Source organism: Labrus mixtus, chromosome 5 (assembly GCF_963584025.1).
Source record: "Labrus mixtus chromosome 5, fLabMix1.1, whole genome shotgun sequence".
NCBI classification, from domain to species: Eukaryota; Metazoa; Chordata; class Actinopteri; order Labriformes; family Labridae; genus Labrus; species Labrus mixtus.
Window position 1 is genome coordinate 7,847,098 of NC_083616.1, and position 14,828 is coordinate 7,861,925.

The following is a 14,828-nucleotide window of genomic DNA, read 5'->3' on the forward strand; positions in this document are numbered from 1 at the left end:
TCATCACCAAACATGTTTTAATCAGTGTTGTTGCAGCTCATTGTGCTGTACAGTACTGTATTTTAGTCTTTCTTAATGTGCCCCTCTCCTTCTTCAGGCCCAGCTGAGGAAAAGAGGCGACTCTGACAATCAAACAGATGGACCTGCTCCTTCTCCTCCCCAGGTTTCTCGCTCTCCGAAGTCCCCATTCCTCCCCAGGGCGGCACGGGTACTGCCCCCACCTGGTGGAAAAGAAAATGGGTATGCATCATGGCTTACAGGGAACTGTTTAAAGTGTCCATACCTCCTTTGTATGCCAGAAAAGATAAAGGATGTTCTAAAACAATGTATGGTAAATATAATGGGCCGATAATACCAGAATGTCTGATTACATATTTTTCATTTTCTAGTGTGAAAGCTAGCATGCCTTTTGGGTATTCTGACCAACAATCCTCTGCACAGGGGAATATTTGTCACATAGACTGAGCCAAACAAAGAGAGAGGAATTTCCTAGAGAATAAATGTTCCATGTAATGGATACATGAAGAGTGATAAAATTTACATTCAGGGTCTGCTATCAAAATGAGTAAACTTGGAAAGTCTTAGGAGAAAACATTTTTTTATTATTGTTTATGAGTTTTAAACTCTTAATTTACATTGAGTAAGACAGACAGTGTGAACAAGAGGATCAAAATGAATGGTGCAATGCTATGAAAAAGAAGGACGTCCCAGTCGTATGCACACTGCATTCAAAGTGTGTCCTATTTAGAGGAGCTGCAGTAGCGTGAACTATGAAATACACAATGTGGACAGGGTGTGATTTTCTTGGGAAACAGGACATTTTTAGCACATAATGTTCCTGTTTGTCCCTGCACTCAATTTCAGCGTAGTAATGTTGTCTGTCCTCTCATCTGTTCAGTGAGGAGGAATCACCCCAGTGGTTAAAAGAGCTGAAGTCCAAGAAGCGCTTGAGTCAGTATGAAAATGAGAGCTAAGTAAGTAATGAGGTGAGATCATCGCTGAGTGTGTGTAGAAAAACAAGAACAACACAGACCAGAGCAGCTTGTATGTATTTGCATTTCTGACAGCTGTTCTCCTCTCATTTCCCCCCTCAAGGTTGCCTTAACAGATAAATCTATGAAACAGAAGCCTTAATGTTCGACCCACAGAAGAGGAGAGGTGGATCAACAGCTGCTGATGTATATTTTTCTTTTTTTTGATTTTTGTTCTCCTCCTGTCTGGGTGGATAAATGTGCATGGTGCCTTTTTTTATGGAGAGTCTTTATCTTATGGGAAAACAAACAAGCAAGGAGGCAGAAAAACATCAAAGCTGCTGCGCTTTATCCATTTCATGCTTGAAGCAGTGGACGCTCTCCTGCACCAGGAGGAAGTTCACACAAACACTTTATTGGGACCAGGAGAAGTGTGAGACAGAGCAGTCACTTCCTGTCAGGACACATTTCAGGAAAAGGTTTACTTGTGGGACCATGATGCCTCTTTATCGTGGACGTGCTTCCTCACATGCTGGAGTAAAATCCAGCCCTTACAATATGTCTGTATTTAGCGTCATTACAAGTCGTTTGCGTGTTAGCAGACAGTGGGAGTTGTTGATGGGAGTTACACAAGCATTGCCATAGGATAACATTTCAGACACTAACTATTTTCCTTCTTGAACATAGAGAACAAATCACTGCTGGCTTGATCGTCAGCAAAAGCGTACATCATGTTATATCTGTAATCAGGAGATGTTATATTTGTATTATCATTGATTTAAATGAGACAGAGAGCTAGTTTTGAAAGGTTTACCTTCACACACTCCACTACTTTAGCGGTGTCACAGCAGCGTATTCTATATCTTTTTGTTTGAATATCGTTTTGTTGTTCTGGACGAGGACCAGAGGACTTTTGGCCAAGCGACTTTGCAACTGTCAATCATGCACACTCCTTATCAGCACAAAAAACTCTTTCAGATCTTTTATAAAAAAAAAACACTAATCAGCCTGTCTCAATGAATGATAGGTAGAATTATGTAGCTGGAAGTTTTCATTAGAAGCCATACTTTCACTTGGTAGGCCTCACACACTCCTCAATCATTATGTTTTTTCAAACAAATGTGCAATCCCCCTCTTTTGTGTTCCCTTTATGTGCATGCACAATCTTTGCTGTCAAACCGGGCACTGCTCCAACTGACCGGCTCAGAGTGTCAGGGCCTTGGCTCACACTTCCACTGTATGGATGGTTTGTTTGCTACATTGTTAATATGACTCTAATCTCTAAAAACACTCCAAAAACATTGAAACATTTGCACCAGCTTCTCTGTAATCTTCCTGTTGGCCATCCCCCTCTCACTCGGCTCTTCTCTAAAGCACTTTGTAACTTGATGCACTTCAGTACTGACCTCTGCCCCATCTTGTCGGCCGCGTCTCGTCTCCTGTATAGAGGGAGTGCTCATGCAATGCAAGTGAATGTGTTAATGGATTGATTGTCCCCGGTTTATATGTACATGATGTTTTGCTTTTGTCATTCAAGTTGAGGGTTTATTTTTTATGCCCTTGGTCTTTTTTTTTTTATTTGAAAGTAAAGATGTATATTGCACTGTGTTGTATTGGCCAGTGTCCTAAAGCGAAAAATAAATTCTTATTAAAATGAACTACACGTCTGTCTCGAATTTCTTTGGCAAAGTTTAATTGTGTTGACAAAGAAGTGATACATTTTCTTCATTTCCTGTGTGTTTATTAGATACTCTTTAGTGCTCTTCAAGGAAAGCTTAAATCAAGCTCAGTCCTTTTTTCAAATTAAATGACTTGCTAAAAGTTGTAACAGTCAAGCAAGGCGTGTAAAAAATTAAATCTGGGAATTTTACAGATTCCTCTGCTGAAATTTAGCTTCACACAGCTTTTGTTCTAGCTGATTATTTTAACCATGTATGCGAGATAGCTGTGAGGAACTGTTCTGTGGTTGAGACTGGGTATAGTCTGCGGGAGTGTATGTTTGTGCTGAGCAGGGCTGTTTGCTGAATCCTCTTGGCTCCCTCTCCCCGTGCCCGCACACAGTGCTCGCTGGCAGCAGGGCGGACAGGCAGGGCAGCGTGTGCCAACACAGCTGCCTATTGAGAGGCAGCGTTACGGACACAATGTGAGCGACAGACTTGCTGTATCAACAGCTCGCCGTTTTCTGCTGTTGTGGCCAGAAATAAACCATAAATACCCCCCTGTCCCTGCCCTCTAATGGCTCGACCCCACCAAACACCAAGTGGCAGTGAACCAGAGGGACTCTACCACTTCTTAGCAGGCAAAACCCAGGTAAAGTCCTCACTCTGGACACATCAGTAACCACGTGTAATAACACAGATGCAATGGAGTTAGAAGGTGCGGCAGCAATTGAAGACACAGGTTTGGAGGATTTTTGTATAATTTCATTGGCGTGTGATAAAACACATGAGTTTAGAGTTAAAGTGAAAAGTTTTATTTTTTTCCATCATATTTAGTGAATGGAAAATAAAATTGTACAGAATCCGTCAGCAACTATTGCTACTGATGTTACAGTCACATTTAAAAAATTCTTCATTTAGGGATGAGATATTAATTGTAAAAGTGACATTGAGCTTCCCCCTTTTGCACCTATCTCTCCCCATGTGTGCTTGAACCACACCTGCATGCATGGTGGATGCTGTTCTGTCTGTGTGTGCTGCTGCCATGAAGTGGAGGAGCAGTGGATCGGGAGGATGTCAGAGCAGCAGAGTGCCCCGGAGCAGCTGGCAGCAGGCAAGAGCCAGGGTGGAGCTGGAGCCACATACAAGGTACGTGAACCACCACCTATATGCAGAGAAGGGTTACTCCCAGTCTCACATGAACACCACATACAAAACTAAGGTTTTGTAAGAGATACTGCAGTATTTTGATTTATTCTATGGTCAGGTTTCATTGCTCTTTTGTGTCTGTATTTTCACTTTATGTATCCTGCTGAAGAATATGATATCTCCTTTATTTCCCCCTCTCTCTGATCCAGGTGGTAGTGTTTGAGTTCGAGAACTTCCAGGGTTGCAAGGCGGAGTTTACCGCAGAGTGTAAAGATGTGTTGGAGAAGGGACTGGATAAAGTCGGATCTGTGATAGTGGAGTCTGGACCGTGAGTAACGCCCAATTCACTCTCTGAAATGTGCACGTTACAAGAAGCTCTTTTCCCTCATATTTCCGCCTGTGTTCTCCTTGTTTTTTTCTCTCTCTCTCTCTCTCTCTCTCAGCTGGGCGGGTTATGACCGGCACGGTTTCACAGGGGAGCAGTTTATTCTGGAGAAGGGGGAATATCCACGCTGGGACACCTGGACCAACAGTCAGAACAGCTACTCTCTCTTGTCTCTCAAACCTCTCAAAGTGGTGGGTGACTGGTTTGAATGCAAAAACCTGACACTGCAAACAAGATGAACTTGCAGCTCCATTTGCATGAATGTGGTACAGCCAATATAGCCGCAGAGTAAAGTCATAGTAGTGAGATTGAGAAAAGCAAAAAGAGATTATAAAAAAGTATACTCCAGGGTATAAAAATAGCTCTACATGCCAAACTACAAGACAAAATAATTTTCAACAAAAAAGTTTCCAATATGAGCTTTCGAGCCCTACACACTTTCATCAGTGTATTCAGCATCTGCTGGACATATTTTGGAAGAGCTTGGAACAATCCATGTGTCTGTTTCCTCCTCTATAGGACGGTGCTGACCACAAGCTACACCTGTTTGAAAACCCTGGATTCACTGGTAAGAAGATGGAGATTGTGGATGATGATGTGCCCTCTTTGTGGGGTCACGGTTTTCAGGATCGTGTAGCGAGTATCAAGGCTCTAAACGGAACGTAAGATTCTCCCTACATCTTTCTTTTTCCTCAACGGTGTTTAATGTGCTAAAAGATTTGTCTCAGTACAGTTTATTAAAGATATTGTGAGACGTGCATCCTAGTTTGACTTTGCTCCCCTCCTCCAGGTGGGTGGGCTACATGTACCCCGGATACAGGGGGCGCCAGTTTATCTTCGAGCGAGGAGATTTCAAGCACTGGAACGACTGGGAGGCCCCTGCTCCTCAGATCCAGTCTATCCGGCGTGTGCGGGACATGCAGTGGCACAAGAGGGGCTGCTTCACAGTCCCCGACCCTGCTCCAGTTCCCAACCCTGGCCCAGGACCAGGACCAGGACCAGACCCTGACCCTGCACCAGCACCTCCTGCCCCTCCTGCCACAGCTGGAGCCAGTTGAGCAGGATCCTCCCACAGTACCCCCCTCCCCCCCCTAAGTGCCTGCCCTCTCTGCATTCACCTAACCACGGCAAACGCTGCGTGTGCTCAGTGAGGAGTGCCATGTTTGTTTCAGTGGCGAATAAAAGTTGTTTGACCTGGAGTTGGCCCTGTTTGTTGGTGATGTTATACTTGTGAGTCAAGGTGGAAATTGCTTTCACTGAAAGATTAAAGAGAGATGTAAAACCTGCATTTTTGTGGAAATAATGTACATTTGGCAAAGCTTTCCCCTCAAGATAAACTGCAAGCGTGTTTAGATTTGACTCTACTGCCAGGTCATGTGTGCTGCTTCAACTGCTTTTGTTTCCCCATCTTAGTCAGAAAGCCAAAATGCCTCATGCAGCTTTAGGAGAACATGAGTTATTTATTGAAAATGTGGATAAGCATCTGCTCAACAGCAATGGAAGTGATGTCATACTGTATGAATGCTTGCTATTAAAGAGTGCCCTGCATTCCCTTCCAAAGTCATCACTGTGGATTTAATGGGTCACTATCCTCATGATTACTGGTCACAAAGTACACAATATGAGCTACCGCTGAAAAGTCAAGTACGAGTAGATTTGGTAGGTTACATAATAGCTTTCTGATTCCATCCGCAGACATGATTACATTGTGTGATGACACAAACCCGCACATACACACTGTTTATTAGATGTTGATATAGTTTTAAAAATTAGAACTACTTCCCTTCACAATATCAAAAAGAAGAACCTTTTTATTCTTATACTTTTCTCTGTAGTGTAAAGTTTTAGTCAATTGAAGAATGAGAAAAGAGTGAGTATACCAGTAAATCTCCTATAGCCTCCCACAGTGCTCGCCTTTCCTTCACATTTTCTCCCTTGTCTGTAATAATATATGGACGTACTCTCAGAGATACTCACAGTTATAGCTCCACAATACATACAGATGATCTGTTTTTTTATTTATTCTAATGACTCAGTGTTAAATTAAATGATCTTTTTTAAATACAGCATAAAGCCTTCTCGAATCAGGTCAACATAAAGTTTACAATACACAGCTGGATTGTATTTTGCACCTCTAAACAGTAAGATAGGCCTGCAGTGCTCTGGGTAAACAGATGACAGCCTCCTCAAGAGGAAGATAATCTACAGCAAGATATTGATCACAAATCTTGGCCAGAATATTGTGAAAAATAATATCTAATTAGTCCTCTATCTGAAGGATCTCTCTGGTGTTTATTCAACTGAAACTATGTGAAATACAATCCAGAAAACATACAAGTCTACAAGAAAAGTCACCTATTTCTTTTAGTAGCACGTCTTTGATCCCAATTCATACACCTAAATTTGCTAAAATTCCTGATATTTACTATTTTTCTTAATGACTGAAAACTCTTTGAATGCATCTATAACAGCTACTCTAACAATTACTGACTGTGAGTTTTTGAGAAGTAAGGTTTTCTACAGGAGGGGAGCACTTCAGATGTAAAGCTGTTAGTTCAAGAAATATGCTGAAGATCTTTACCGTCTCCATATGGCACTGCGTGTCACTTCATTTCCATCCTTTATCTTTAAAGCGTATCCCATTTGGGGTCGTATGGGGCTGGACTTGATGCCAGCTGTTATTGGACGAGAGACAGGGTTCACCCTGGACTGGTTGTTGGTCAATCAGATGGACCACACGTAGAGACAAACAACCAGTCACGATAACATTTCACTTAGTTACAGTTTGGTTAAATATACTCTGTTCATGTCGAGATATATCTAGGTTTATTTTGAAGAGCACACAAAACTGGGGTGTGTCTTTTGACATGATGTGTTTGTAATTTGTGCAGTTTCAACCTGGAGCTCTACATGTGTTTTGAAGTCCCTAGGGTGCAGCAGAAAAACACAGCCATGATGGTGATCAGCAATAATAACTATAATAGTTTACTTTTAGAAAAGGCTTACACTCAAAGGTCACTAGATTTGCAATAACATATTTTATTTATAAAACCAAAGTGCACATTTTTCAGTCTTTTAAAAGATTAAATTAAATTCAAAAGATTCAGGATATGACCTAACTGCATTTGATAAGGTGAAAAGTGGTTCTTATTTGACTCATCATAAACAGTTTATGTAGCGTTAATATTGTTTGCTACTGTCGTTGCCCTATTCTACGTCCACATGCAGGACAGACAAAACTTGAATTCATGTGAAAACATGTGAAGAGTTCATTTGCAAAAACAGATAACAGCCATTCTGAAAAACAGTGCCCTGACAGTTTTGATTGGCACTTTAAACAGGGCTGTTATGTGATCCAAATTCTGTTCTGGTGCAAAAACAGTCTAGGGCAACTCGGTCAAAGCCACACAACTTCAGTCTGAGTGATATTACCTGAAATAAACAATAAATAAAAAAAGTTTTATGTCATTTTTTGAAACTGAGTCATCTTCTTTTGGGAATGAACTCTTCATATAGTGTTCAAAACTCCCACTATTGATGCAAATGGAATCTAAATAAGAAACTATCATGAAGACAATTTTAAAACTTAAACCCAAAATCTCCACCTTAGTGTGTGTCTGTCGTCAGCAGTAACACATGCTAACTTTGGTATCATTGCATCAAAGTTATAAAGTAATAACTGCATAACCTACACTAAACTAAAACATTTTTTTCCCACAATCACAAAATCTAAAGTAATAACTTCTGTTTCTTTGTTTCATGAACATGCACATGCAGCAGCATAGGACTAGTGTACAGTGGAAATATGTCCTTTGTTTATTCAGCCAATATAAAATACCTTTGCTGAACAACAGAGGCAACACATTTTGACATGAACCGATTTTTCTATTGATTTAATATAAAATGCATCAAAATGTGTGAAAGTAGTGAACAATTTGTGTTGTTATTCAAATCAGTCCAGCCCTCTGTTTCACAGTAAACCCGACTGTTACAAACCTTCTCCCTCTCTGTCCGCTCATTGTAGGTGTGGGACTCTTGGCACTGTTTGTGCTGAATCATGTGGATGTGGAACAATAACTGGCTGGAAAAAACTGACTACTAATGAAATAACTTTGCGGGGGTGTGACACCCCGGGATGGGATGGGGGGGGCTACACAGTGACCCCTCACTTTAGTGTGCTGGGCCTATGGCAGGCCGATCTGCAGTTGGCCTGGACTCTGTGGGTACTGTTGGCAGAGTTTCCACCCCTGGGCGTCCCGTATATATTGAGCCCGTCGTGCCATCACAAACACACTGGCACAGGCAGGTACTGGTAAGAGGTTTATGTCCGCCATGCTCTATTTTATAAAGTTTATAATCTTTGATCAGTATTTCTATCAGGATATTTTCCCTTTGGTACAGTCGTTAAAAGTTAAATCTCTATAGCTGTGTCTAAAGCTGTTTTTACTGTTATACTGCTTTCAAAAGGAAGGAAACTTTGCAACTTTTGTAAACTTAGAAAAGAAAATCAATTACAAATAGCAAATACACCGGCACATATTAAAGATATAAAACGTTTTAAATCATGTAGCAGTTCATATATATTTCTCTGAAACTATTTTAAAAGGTCTATTTTTCTGTATTTTCTTTCAGTTTCGTCTTTCTGACCCATTCACTATGGCCACGGACCACCAGATCCCTGCATCCAAGCAGCAGCAGCCAGGAACCAGTGCATTTAAGGTGAGAGGAAAAGCAGCACAGAGACTATCATTCTTTAGCTACTTTCAATTTCCTCCACACACTGTGTACCTTGCACTCACTATCTGGGTCCTTGCATCTTTCAAACAAACAAAAAAACCCTTTCGTCTTCTCTTGTCTCCCATTGGTGCACAGCTGATTATCTATGAGCAGGAAAACTTCCAGGGACGCTGCCACGAGCTGACTGGTCCCTGCAACAACCTCCTGGAAGCAGGCGTGGAGAAAGTGGGCTCCATACTGGTGCTGTGTGGACCGTGAGTGTGGGTCAGAGACAGCCAGAAAATGATTTAAAAACAAACATACAGAGAGGCATAGAAGGAGGGAGCGGGGGAGAGAGGGATTTATAGAGGAAAAGTACCCAGAAAAATAAATGAAATGCCAAGCAGATTAGAGTTTCCCCTTTTATGACAGTGGCTGAGTTGGTAGAGTCTGATGTCTCCTAACCAAAAGGTTCGATTCCCCAGCTCCTGCAGCTACATGCTCGATGTGTCCTTGGGGAAGACACGTAACCCCAATTTCCCCCCGCTGCTTCGTCGGTGTCATATGAACGTTTATGAATGGGATTAGTTACTTCTGATGTCTTACTTTAGAATCCTCTACCATGTAGAGGTGTGAATGTGTAGGTGTGACCTGCGGTGTAAAAGCTCTTTGAGTAGTCAGAAGACTAGAAAAACACTATACAAGCTCAAGTGCCTTTACCATTACCATTTACAAAACAATTAACACACCAATCCTTGTCCTTCTCAGATGGGTGGGATATGAGCAGGCCAACTGTAAGGGGGAGCAGTATGTGTTTGAGAAGGGGGAGTATCCTCGCTGGGATTCCTGGACCAACAGCAGGCGTAGTGACACCCTTGTTGCATTCCGCCCGATTAAAGTGGTAAGACAGCATAACATTCAACATCATATATCCGTATGATCATACGAGAAGCTGAATGAAGAGTCATTCAATGGGTCAATGTTTTTTTTTCTCCTCCCTCAGGACAGCCAGGAGCACAAGATTGTCCTTTTCGAAAACCCCAGCTTTGCAGGGAAGAAGATAGAAATCATAGATGATGATGTCCCCAGCTTTCACGCGCATGGTTACCAGGAGAAGGTCTCCTCAGTGCGGGTTCAGAGTGGCACGTGAGTCCATCCTCCCTGCAGATGTTGTCTAATACTACGAATAACTTCCATGTCTCTTATCTCACACCCCCCCCCCACCCCCCTCCTTCGCCTCTAACTGACTCTCTAATGTGTCTCCCATCTCTGTGCGTCTGCTGCACCAGCTGGGTGGGCTATCAGTACCCAGGCTACAGAGGCTTTCAGTACCTGTTTGAAAAGGGGGAATACAAAGACAACGCTGAGTTTGGAGCCCAGATTCCTCAGATCCAGTCGGTTCGGCGCATCAGAGACATGCAGTGGCATCAGAGGGGTGCTTTTCACCCCGTCAACTAAGCTTGTGACTCTTTCCTGTCATGAACCCTGACCTCGCCAGCCTATTTCCCCTCCAGCAGCAAATCCCTTTGTCCTCCATTCCATCACACAACATTTTGATATCTATTGCAGCTGTTGCAGTAGTAACATTGTTTGAAGCAAACTAATAAATTCTTGTTGCTTACATTTGACTTTGTCTTTTGACTTACATGTTCTTCACATTGCTCTTCTTCTAAATCAAAATATACCACCAACATCTTAATTCTACATCACCGATAGATTTAAAGCAACGCCACTGACTCTGAATCATTTAAATGGACAGGACAGGCACCATACAGTGTTTTAGTGCTGTTAATAATACAGTTTATCATTGAAGGAGTGCATGACGCAAGCAGAATGACAAGATTTAGTGAAGGGGAAAGGGAGGACAACAACATCGTTGAGCTTGTCATTTCATTTGCTTGATAGGGTGCATTTAGTATGCTACAGAGTGAGGCCTTATGAGAGAGCTCCTCTTAGGTGTTTGTGCTGTCAATAGCATGGCCATGTTGCTGCTGTGTGCAGAAGAGTTCAAAGATGTGGGAGATATGGAGGAAATTAATGTTTTGACAACGAGTGTATGGACGATACAGATCAAGCAGCAACATACATCTCAAAGGAAATCACTGCACTGGGTCGGCACAAGTAGGTGAAAGTAATCAAAATCAGAACTGAGAAGGGACTTTGTTATGACAAAACTGTAAAAAAAAGAATGGGGAAAAAACAGAAGAAGTGGTAACTATACATTAGGAAAAGGAACACTGACAGTCTGGGAATGTTAAGAACATTTTGCATGGACAGAAAATGTTTTTTTGGCATTCGTTGCCATGGTAATAAATTGCGCTGTGGACACTCAGGGGAAAGGATAGAAAATGATGATGGATGTGGCCAGAGGGTTTCTGGATGCAATGGATATTAACAACCCTAACAGTCTATTATTCTATATGGTATTACCGGAGAGGAGCTTGACTGCACACTCAGGGAAATACTTGCACAGACTCAGAAAACTGTGTCTGGTTCATAGAATGGACAATGTTATGAAACAGGATCACAATGATATTACGCATTGTCAAGTTTTTTGTTTTTGTAATCAGTAGGTGTAGGTAATGCAACATATGGATTAAACTCCACAGAAGACGTGTATTACAGTTTGAGGTGCACTGCTCGACTCCTACCACTAGGCTGTGCTGCAGAGGCTTTCAACTTAAAGACACTTCCTCTGAAGAAGAGCTACCACATGATGAAACAACATGCTAACTAGCTTTCATAGTTTGTGTTTTAAGTTCATGTTCTACTAGTATTTTCCTTTATTTTCAGCCACACATTTTCCTTGCCTACATCGAGTTCATCGGATACATTGGTATGAAAATGTTTCTGAAATATGTGACTGTTCAGACCAGCTGAGGTCACACGTGAAACACGTTGATGTTGGTGACATTAGACTACTATCACAGGACTTTTAAGATGTTGTCATACCTCATAGCTATTTGCATTTCACTTCCAGACATTTGTGTGTCATTTACTAAGGCGAATGTTTAATTTTAAGTCAATACAAGGGGTTGTGTTGTCTGTATGAATTAAGTATGGTTATTTTTTTTTTTTCTTAAACGAGAAAACCTCAAATCTTACACGATAACTTTAGCCATGAAAAACCTAAACTAAATTAAATCAGCCTTGCGTCTTACTGAAAGTGTCACCGTGTAACTCGACGACTTCAGATGTTTTTAGGAGTTGTGTCGTTTAATGTTTTAATTTCAGCACAATTTAAAACATAGTTAACTTTATGAATGTAGCTCTCCACACACATTTCCTAATGTAATTATTACTGTGTTGTTGTAAATATTAAGTGTTGTTGGACAAAAGGTCTAGTTGTTCACAGCTCCCAAGAGTCTGTTGTCTTATTCATTTAAAAGTTAATTTAGTGTTCACATTTCCACTCTTTATTTGAGTAAATTTGTCATTTCAAACCCTCTGAGTAATCATAACATAACATAGTTAGTATCACTCTATAGTTTATCATTATTTTCTGTACACTTAGTGTCATTGAGATTTTATTTTATTTTTGTGAGGTGTCTCTGGAATAAATACATTTTTGTTGAGCAGACTTGTCCAGACTGTGGACTAAATGATTGACTATAAAGAGATTTAGTTATTCACAGGCCTTGTTACAAAATAAAAGTGAACTACTAATAACATTAAGTGAATAATGAGGAAAGAAAAAAGGGCAATTGCATCGAAACCTGTGGGTTAGCTATTCAAAAGCATCTGCAGAAACAAACAATGAGCTATTAAGTCTATGGTTGAAGTTGATTCATCTGATAAACTTTGATTTTAATATATTTTATTGATTTTTTAATGTTGTCTCCCAACAGTCAAGATGCCTGTCCTGTGTAGCAGCTGTGCTGAAAAGCGGGCTGTGATGAAACGGCCAAAAACCGGGCACTCTCTGTGTAAGGAGTGCTTCTTCTGGGCCTTTGAGGAGGAGGTGCATCAGACGATCCTGGCAGCAAAGCTTTTTAAACACGGGGAGAGAGTAGGAATCGCTGCCTCGGGTGGAAAGGACTCCACAGTGCTGGCACATGTAATGAAGCTCCTAAATGAGCGATTTAACTATGGCCTTGAACTCATGCTTCTCTCGGTGGACGAGGGGATCACTGGTTATCGAGATGACTCCCTGGAGACGGTAAAGAGGAACCAAGAACAGTACGAGCTTCCGCTGAAGATTGTGTCGTATGAGGAGCTGTATGGCTGGACTATGGATGCTATAGTGAAGCAGGTGGGACTTAAAAACAACTGCACCTTCTGTGGAGTGTTCAGAAGGCAGGCACTAGACAGAGGAGCCATCATGCTGAAAGTGGACAAGATATGTACAGGTAACAACTTAAAGAATAAACAGCTAAACATTAGTCTGGGCAGTTGTAGTCTTCAAGGGGTTTTTTGTTTGTTTGATTTTGTTACAGTTTGAATTATTGTGTTTTTTCTGTGTAGGTCATAATGCTGACGATGTGGCAGAGACAGTTTTGATGAACATCCTGCGAGGGGACATAGCTCGTCTACGCCGCTGCACCGCCATCTCCACAGACAGTGAAGGTGATGGAGTTGTTCCGCGCTGCAAGCCCCTCAAATATGCTTATGAGAAAGAGATTGTCCTGTACGCATACTTCAAGAGGCTGGACTACTTTTCCACTGAATGTATCTACTCTCCCAATGCTTATCGAGGCTATGCAAGGACTTTTTTAAAGGATCTAGAGAGTGTGAGGCCCAGCTCCATAATGGATGTCATGCACTCAGGGGAGAACCTGTCTGTGCGGGAGGGCCTGAAGATGCCTGTGCAGGGGACCTGTGACCGCTGCGGCTACATCTCCAGCCAGCCTCTGTGCAAGTCCTGCGTGCTGCTGGAAGGGCTGAACCGAGGTCTGCCGAAGCTGGGGATAGGCAAACACCACCGCCTGCTTGATAAAATCCTCTCAGAGCAGCCCCTCACCGAGAAAGAGGAGAGAAAGCTCAAAGCAGTCGACTTTTGACATGTACAGTTCTGTTTTTGTTGTTTTGTGTACAATTACCCTGATGATATGTCGTGAAGTTATTTTATCAAATCAAGCGTTGTATCTTCACAGGAGACGTCTAACTTGTCAACGTTCTTATTTTTAAAAATTAAATAATTATCAAAAGTGTGTATGGAGTATTCTAATTTGGTTGAACTCCTCGGACCGGTGAAAGTCAACTTATAAAAGTTTAACTTGGATTACTGATCAAGAAATACTTAACAGTTGCTTTAAAAATGTTTCTGTTGAGCTTCAGATGATATTTTAAATAGGAATGGTAGGTGTATCCATTTGTTTTTTTTGGGTTTCTTCATTACTAGTCACATACAGCCATGGGATTATGTTCTTACATTGCAGAAATCAGCACCACTTAAAGGTCTAAATCCTGGCTGTTAACACACACGCTTTAAAGAAACGTACACTGTGTGTGTGAGATGCAGAGACGAGGACCTGCACAGAAAGATCTCATGTTTTATTTATTTATTCTATGCTATCTCTTAAATTCAATGCAGCAAGTTGTGTTGGATATGATGACATATCATGCCAAAGTGTTTCATGAGCTATAAATTAATAAATGCCTTGTCCTACATATTCTTGTTTCTCCTGTTTTGTTGACTCAGAGGTTCAGGATGCTGTGGAAACCACTTACTGCATGGTGGGGGAGTAAATACATTTGATCATATTAATATATTGATTCCATAAACACAATGTAATAATTGCTGGTTTTTAAAAAGTATGCTATCATATGAATTTCACTTGACTCAGAGCCCTGCAAATGATTTAAGATTAAAGTAGGCACATTAAAAAGAACAAATTAAATATAGTCACAAAAAATGCTATAGCATGATTAGACATTTTTATTACTGGCTTCCCTACAAGGTTTAATAAATAATGTAATTTATTTATAATACAGAAAGAATAGATATTG

At 41.2% G+C, this 14,828-nt stretch overlaps 4 protein-coding genes across 8 annotated transcripts in view; all 4 read left to right on the forward strand.

Annotated features, from left to right (window-relative positions):
* Positions 1-2,629, forward strand: part of si:ch73-138n13.1 (titin homolog) — a 29,058-nt gene extending 26,429 nt beyond the window's left edge. For 2 of the 3 annotated variants that reach the window (XM_061037568.1, XM_061037570.1), the window contains exons 11-13: positions 98-240; positions 899-974; positions 1,096-2,629. In XM_061037568.1, coding sequence (XP_060893551.1) covers positions 98-240; positions 899-974 — 219 coding nt within the window. In that variant the 3' untranslated portion in view covers positions 1,096-2,629. Of the gene's footprint in view, positions 1-97; positions 241-898; positions 987-1,095 lie in introns of all 3 variants that reach the window. The other variant, XM_061037571.1, reaches the window with a different exon arrangement.
* A 497-nt stretch (positions 2,630-3,126) lies between these two features.
* On the forward strand, positions 3,127-5,716 carry LOC132973910 (beta-crystallin B3-like). 2 transcript variants are annotated; one of them, XM_061037578.1, is made up of 6 exons: positions 3,127-3,281; positions 3,681-3,778; positions 3,988-4,106; positions 4,222-4,354; positions 4,683-4,825; positions 4,954-5,716. In XM_061037578.1, exons 2-6 carry the CDS (start codon positions 3,704-3,706, stop codon positions 5,219-5,221), a joined length of 738 nt encoding a protein of 245 aa, XP_060893561.1. In that variant the 5' UTR covers positions 3,127-3,281; positions 3,681-3,703; the 3' UTR covers positions 5,222-5,716. The 2 variants fall into 2 exon arrangements, with proteins under 2 accessions (XP_060893561.1, XP_060893560.1); XM_061037577.1 differs by having other exon boundaries at positions 3,194-3,371.
* Positions 5,717-8,334: 2,618 nt separating this feature from the next.
* Positions 8,335-10,500, forward strand: crybb2 (crystallin, beta B2). 2 transcript variants are annotated; one of them, XM_061037579.1, is made up of 6 exons: positions 8,335-8,475; positions 8,796-8,882; positions 9,036-9,154; positions 9,648-9,780; positions 9,883-10,025; positions 10,169-10,500. In XM_061037579.1, exons 1-6 carry the CDS (start codon positions 8,350-8,352, stop codon positions 10,335-10,337), a joined length of 777 nt encoding a protein of 258 aa, XP_060893562.1. In that variant the 5' UTR covers positions 8,335-8,349; the 3' UTR covers positions 10,338-10,500. The 2 variants fall into 2 exon arrangements, with proteins under 2 accessions (XP_060893562.1, XP_060893563.1); XM_061037580.1 differs by having other exon boundaries at positions 8,335-8,469.
* A 1,066-nt stretch (positions 10,501-11,566) lies between these two features.
* Positions 11,567-14,489, forward strand: ctu1 (cytosolic thiouridylase subunit 1 homolog (S. pombe)). The gene is made up of 3 exons (XM_061037581.1): positions 11,567-11,715; positions 12,728-13,228; positions 13,344-14,489. Exons 2-3 carry the CDS (start codon positions 12,733-12,735, stop codon positions 13,877-13,879), a joined length of 1,032 nt encoding a protein of 343 aa, XP_060893564.1. The 5' UTR covers positions 11,567-11,715; positions 12,728-12,732; the 3' UTR covers positions 13,880-14,489.
* The last annotated feature ends 339 nt before the right edge of the window (positions 14,490-14,828 follow it).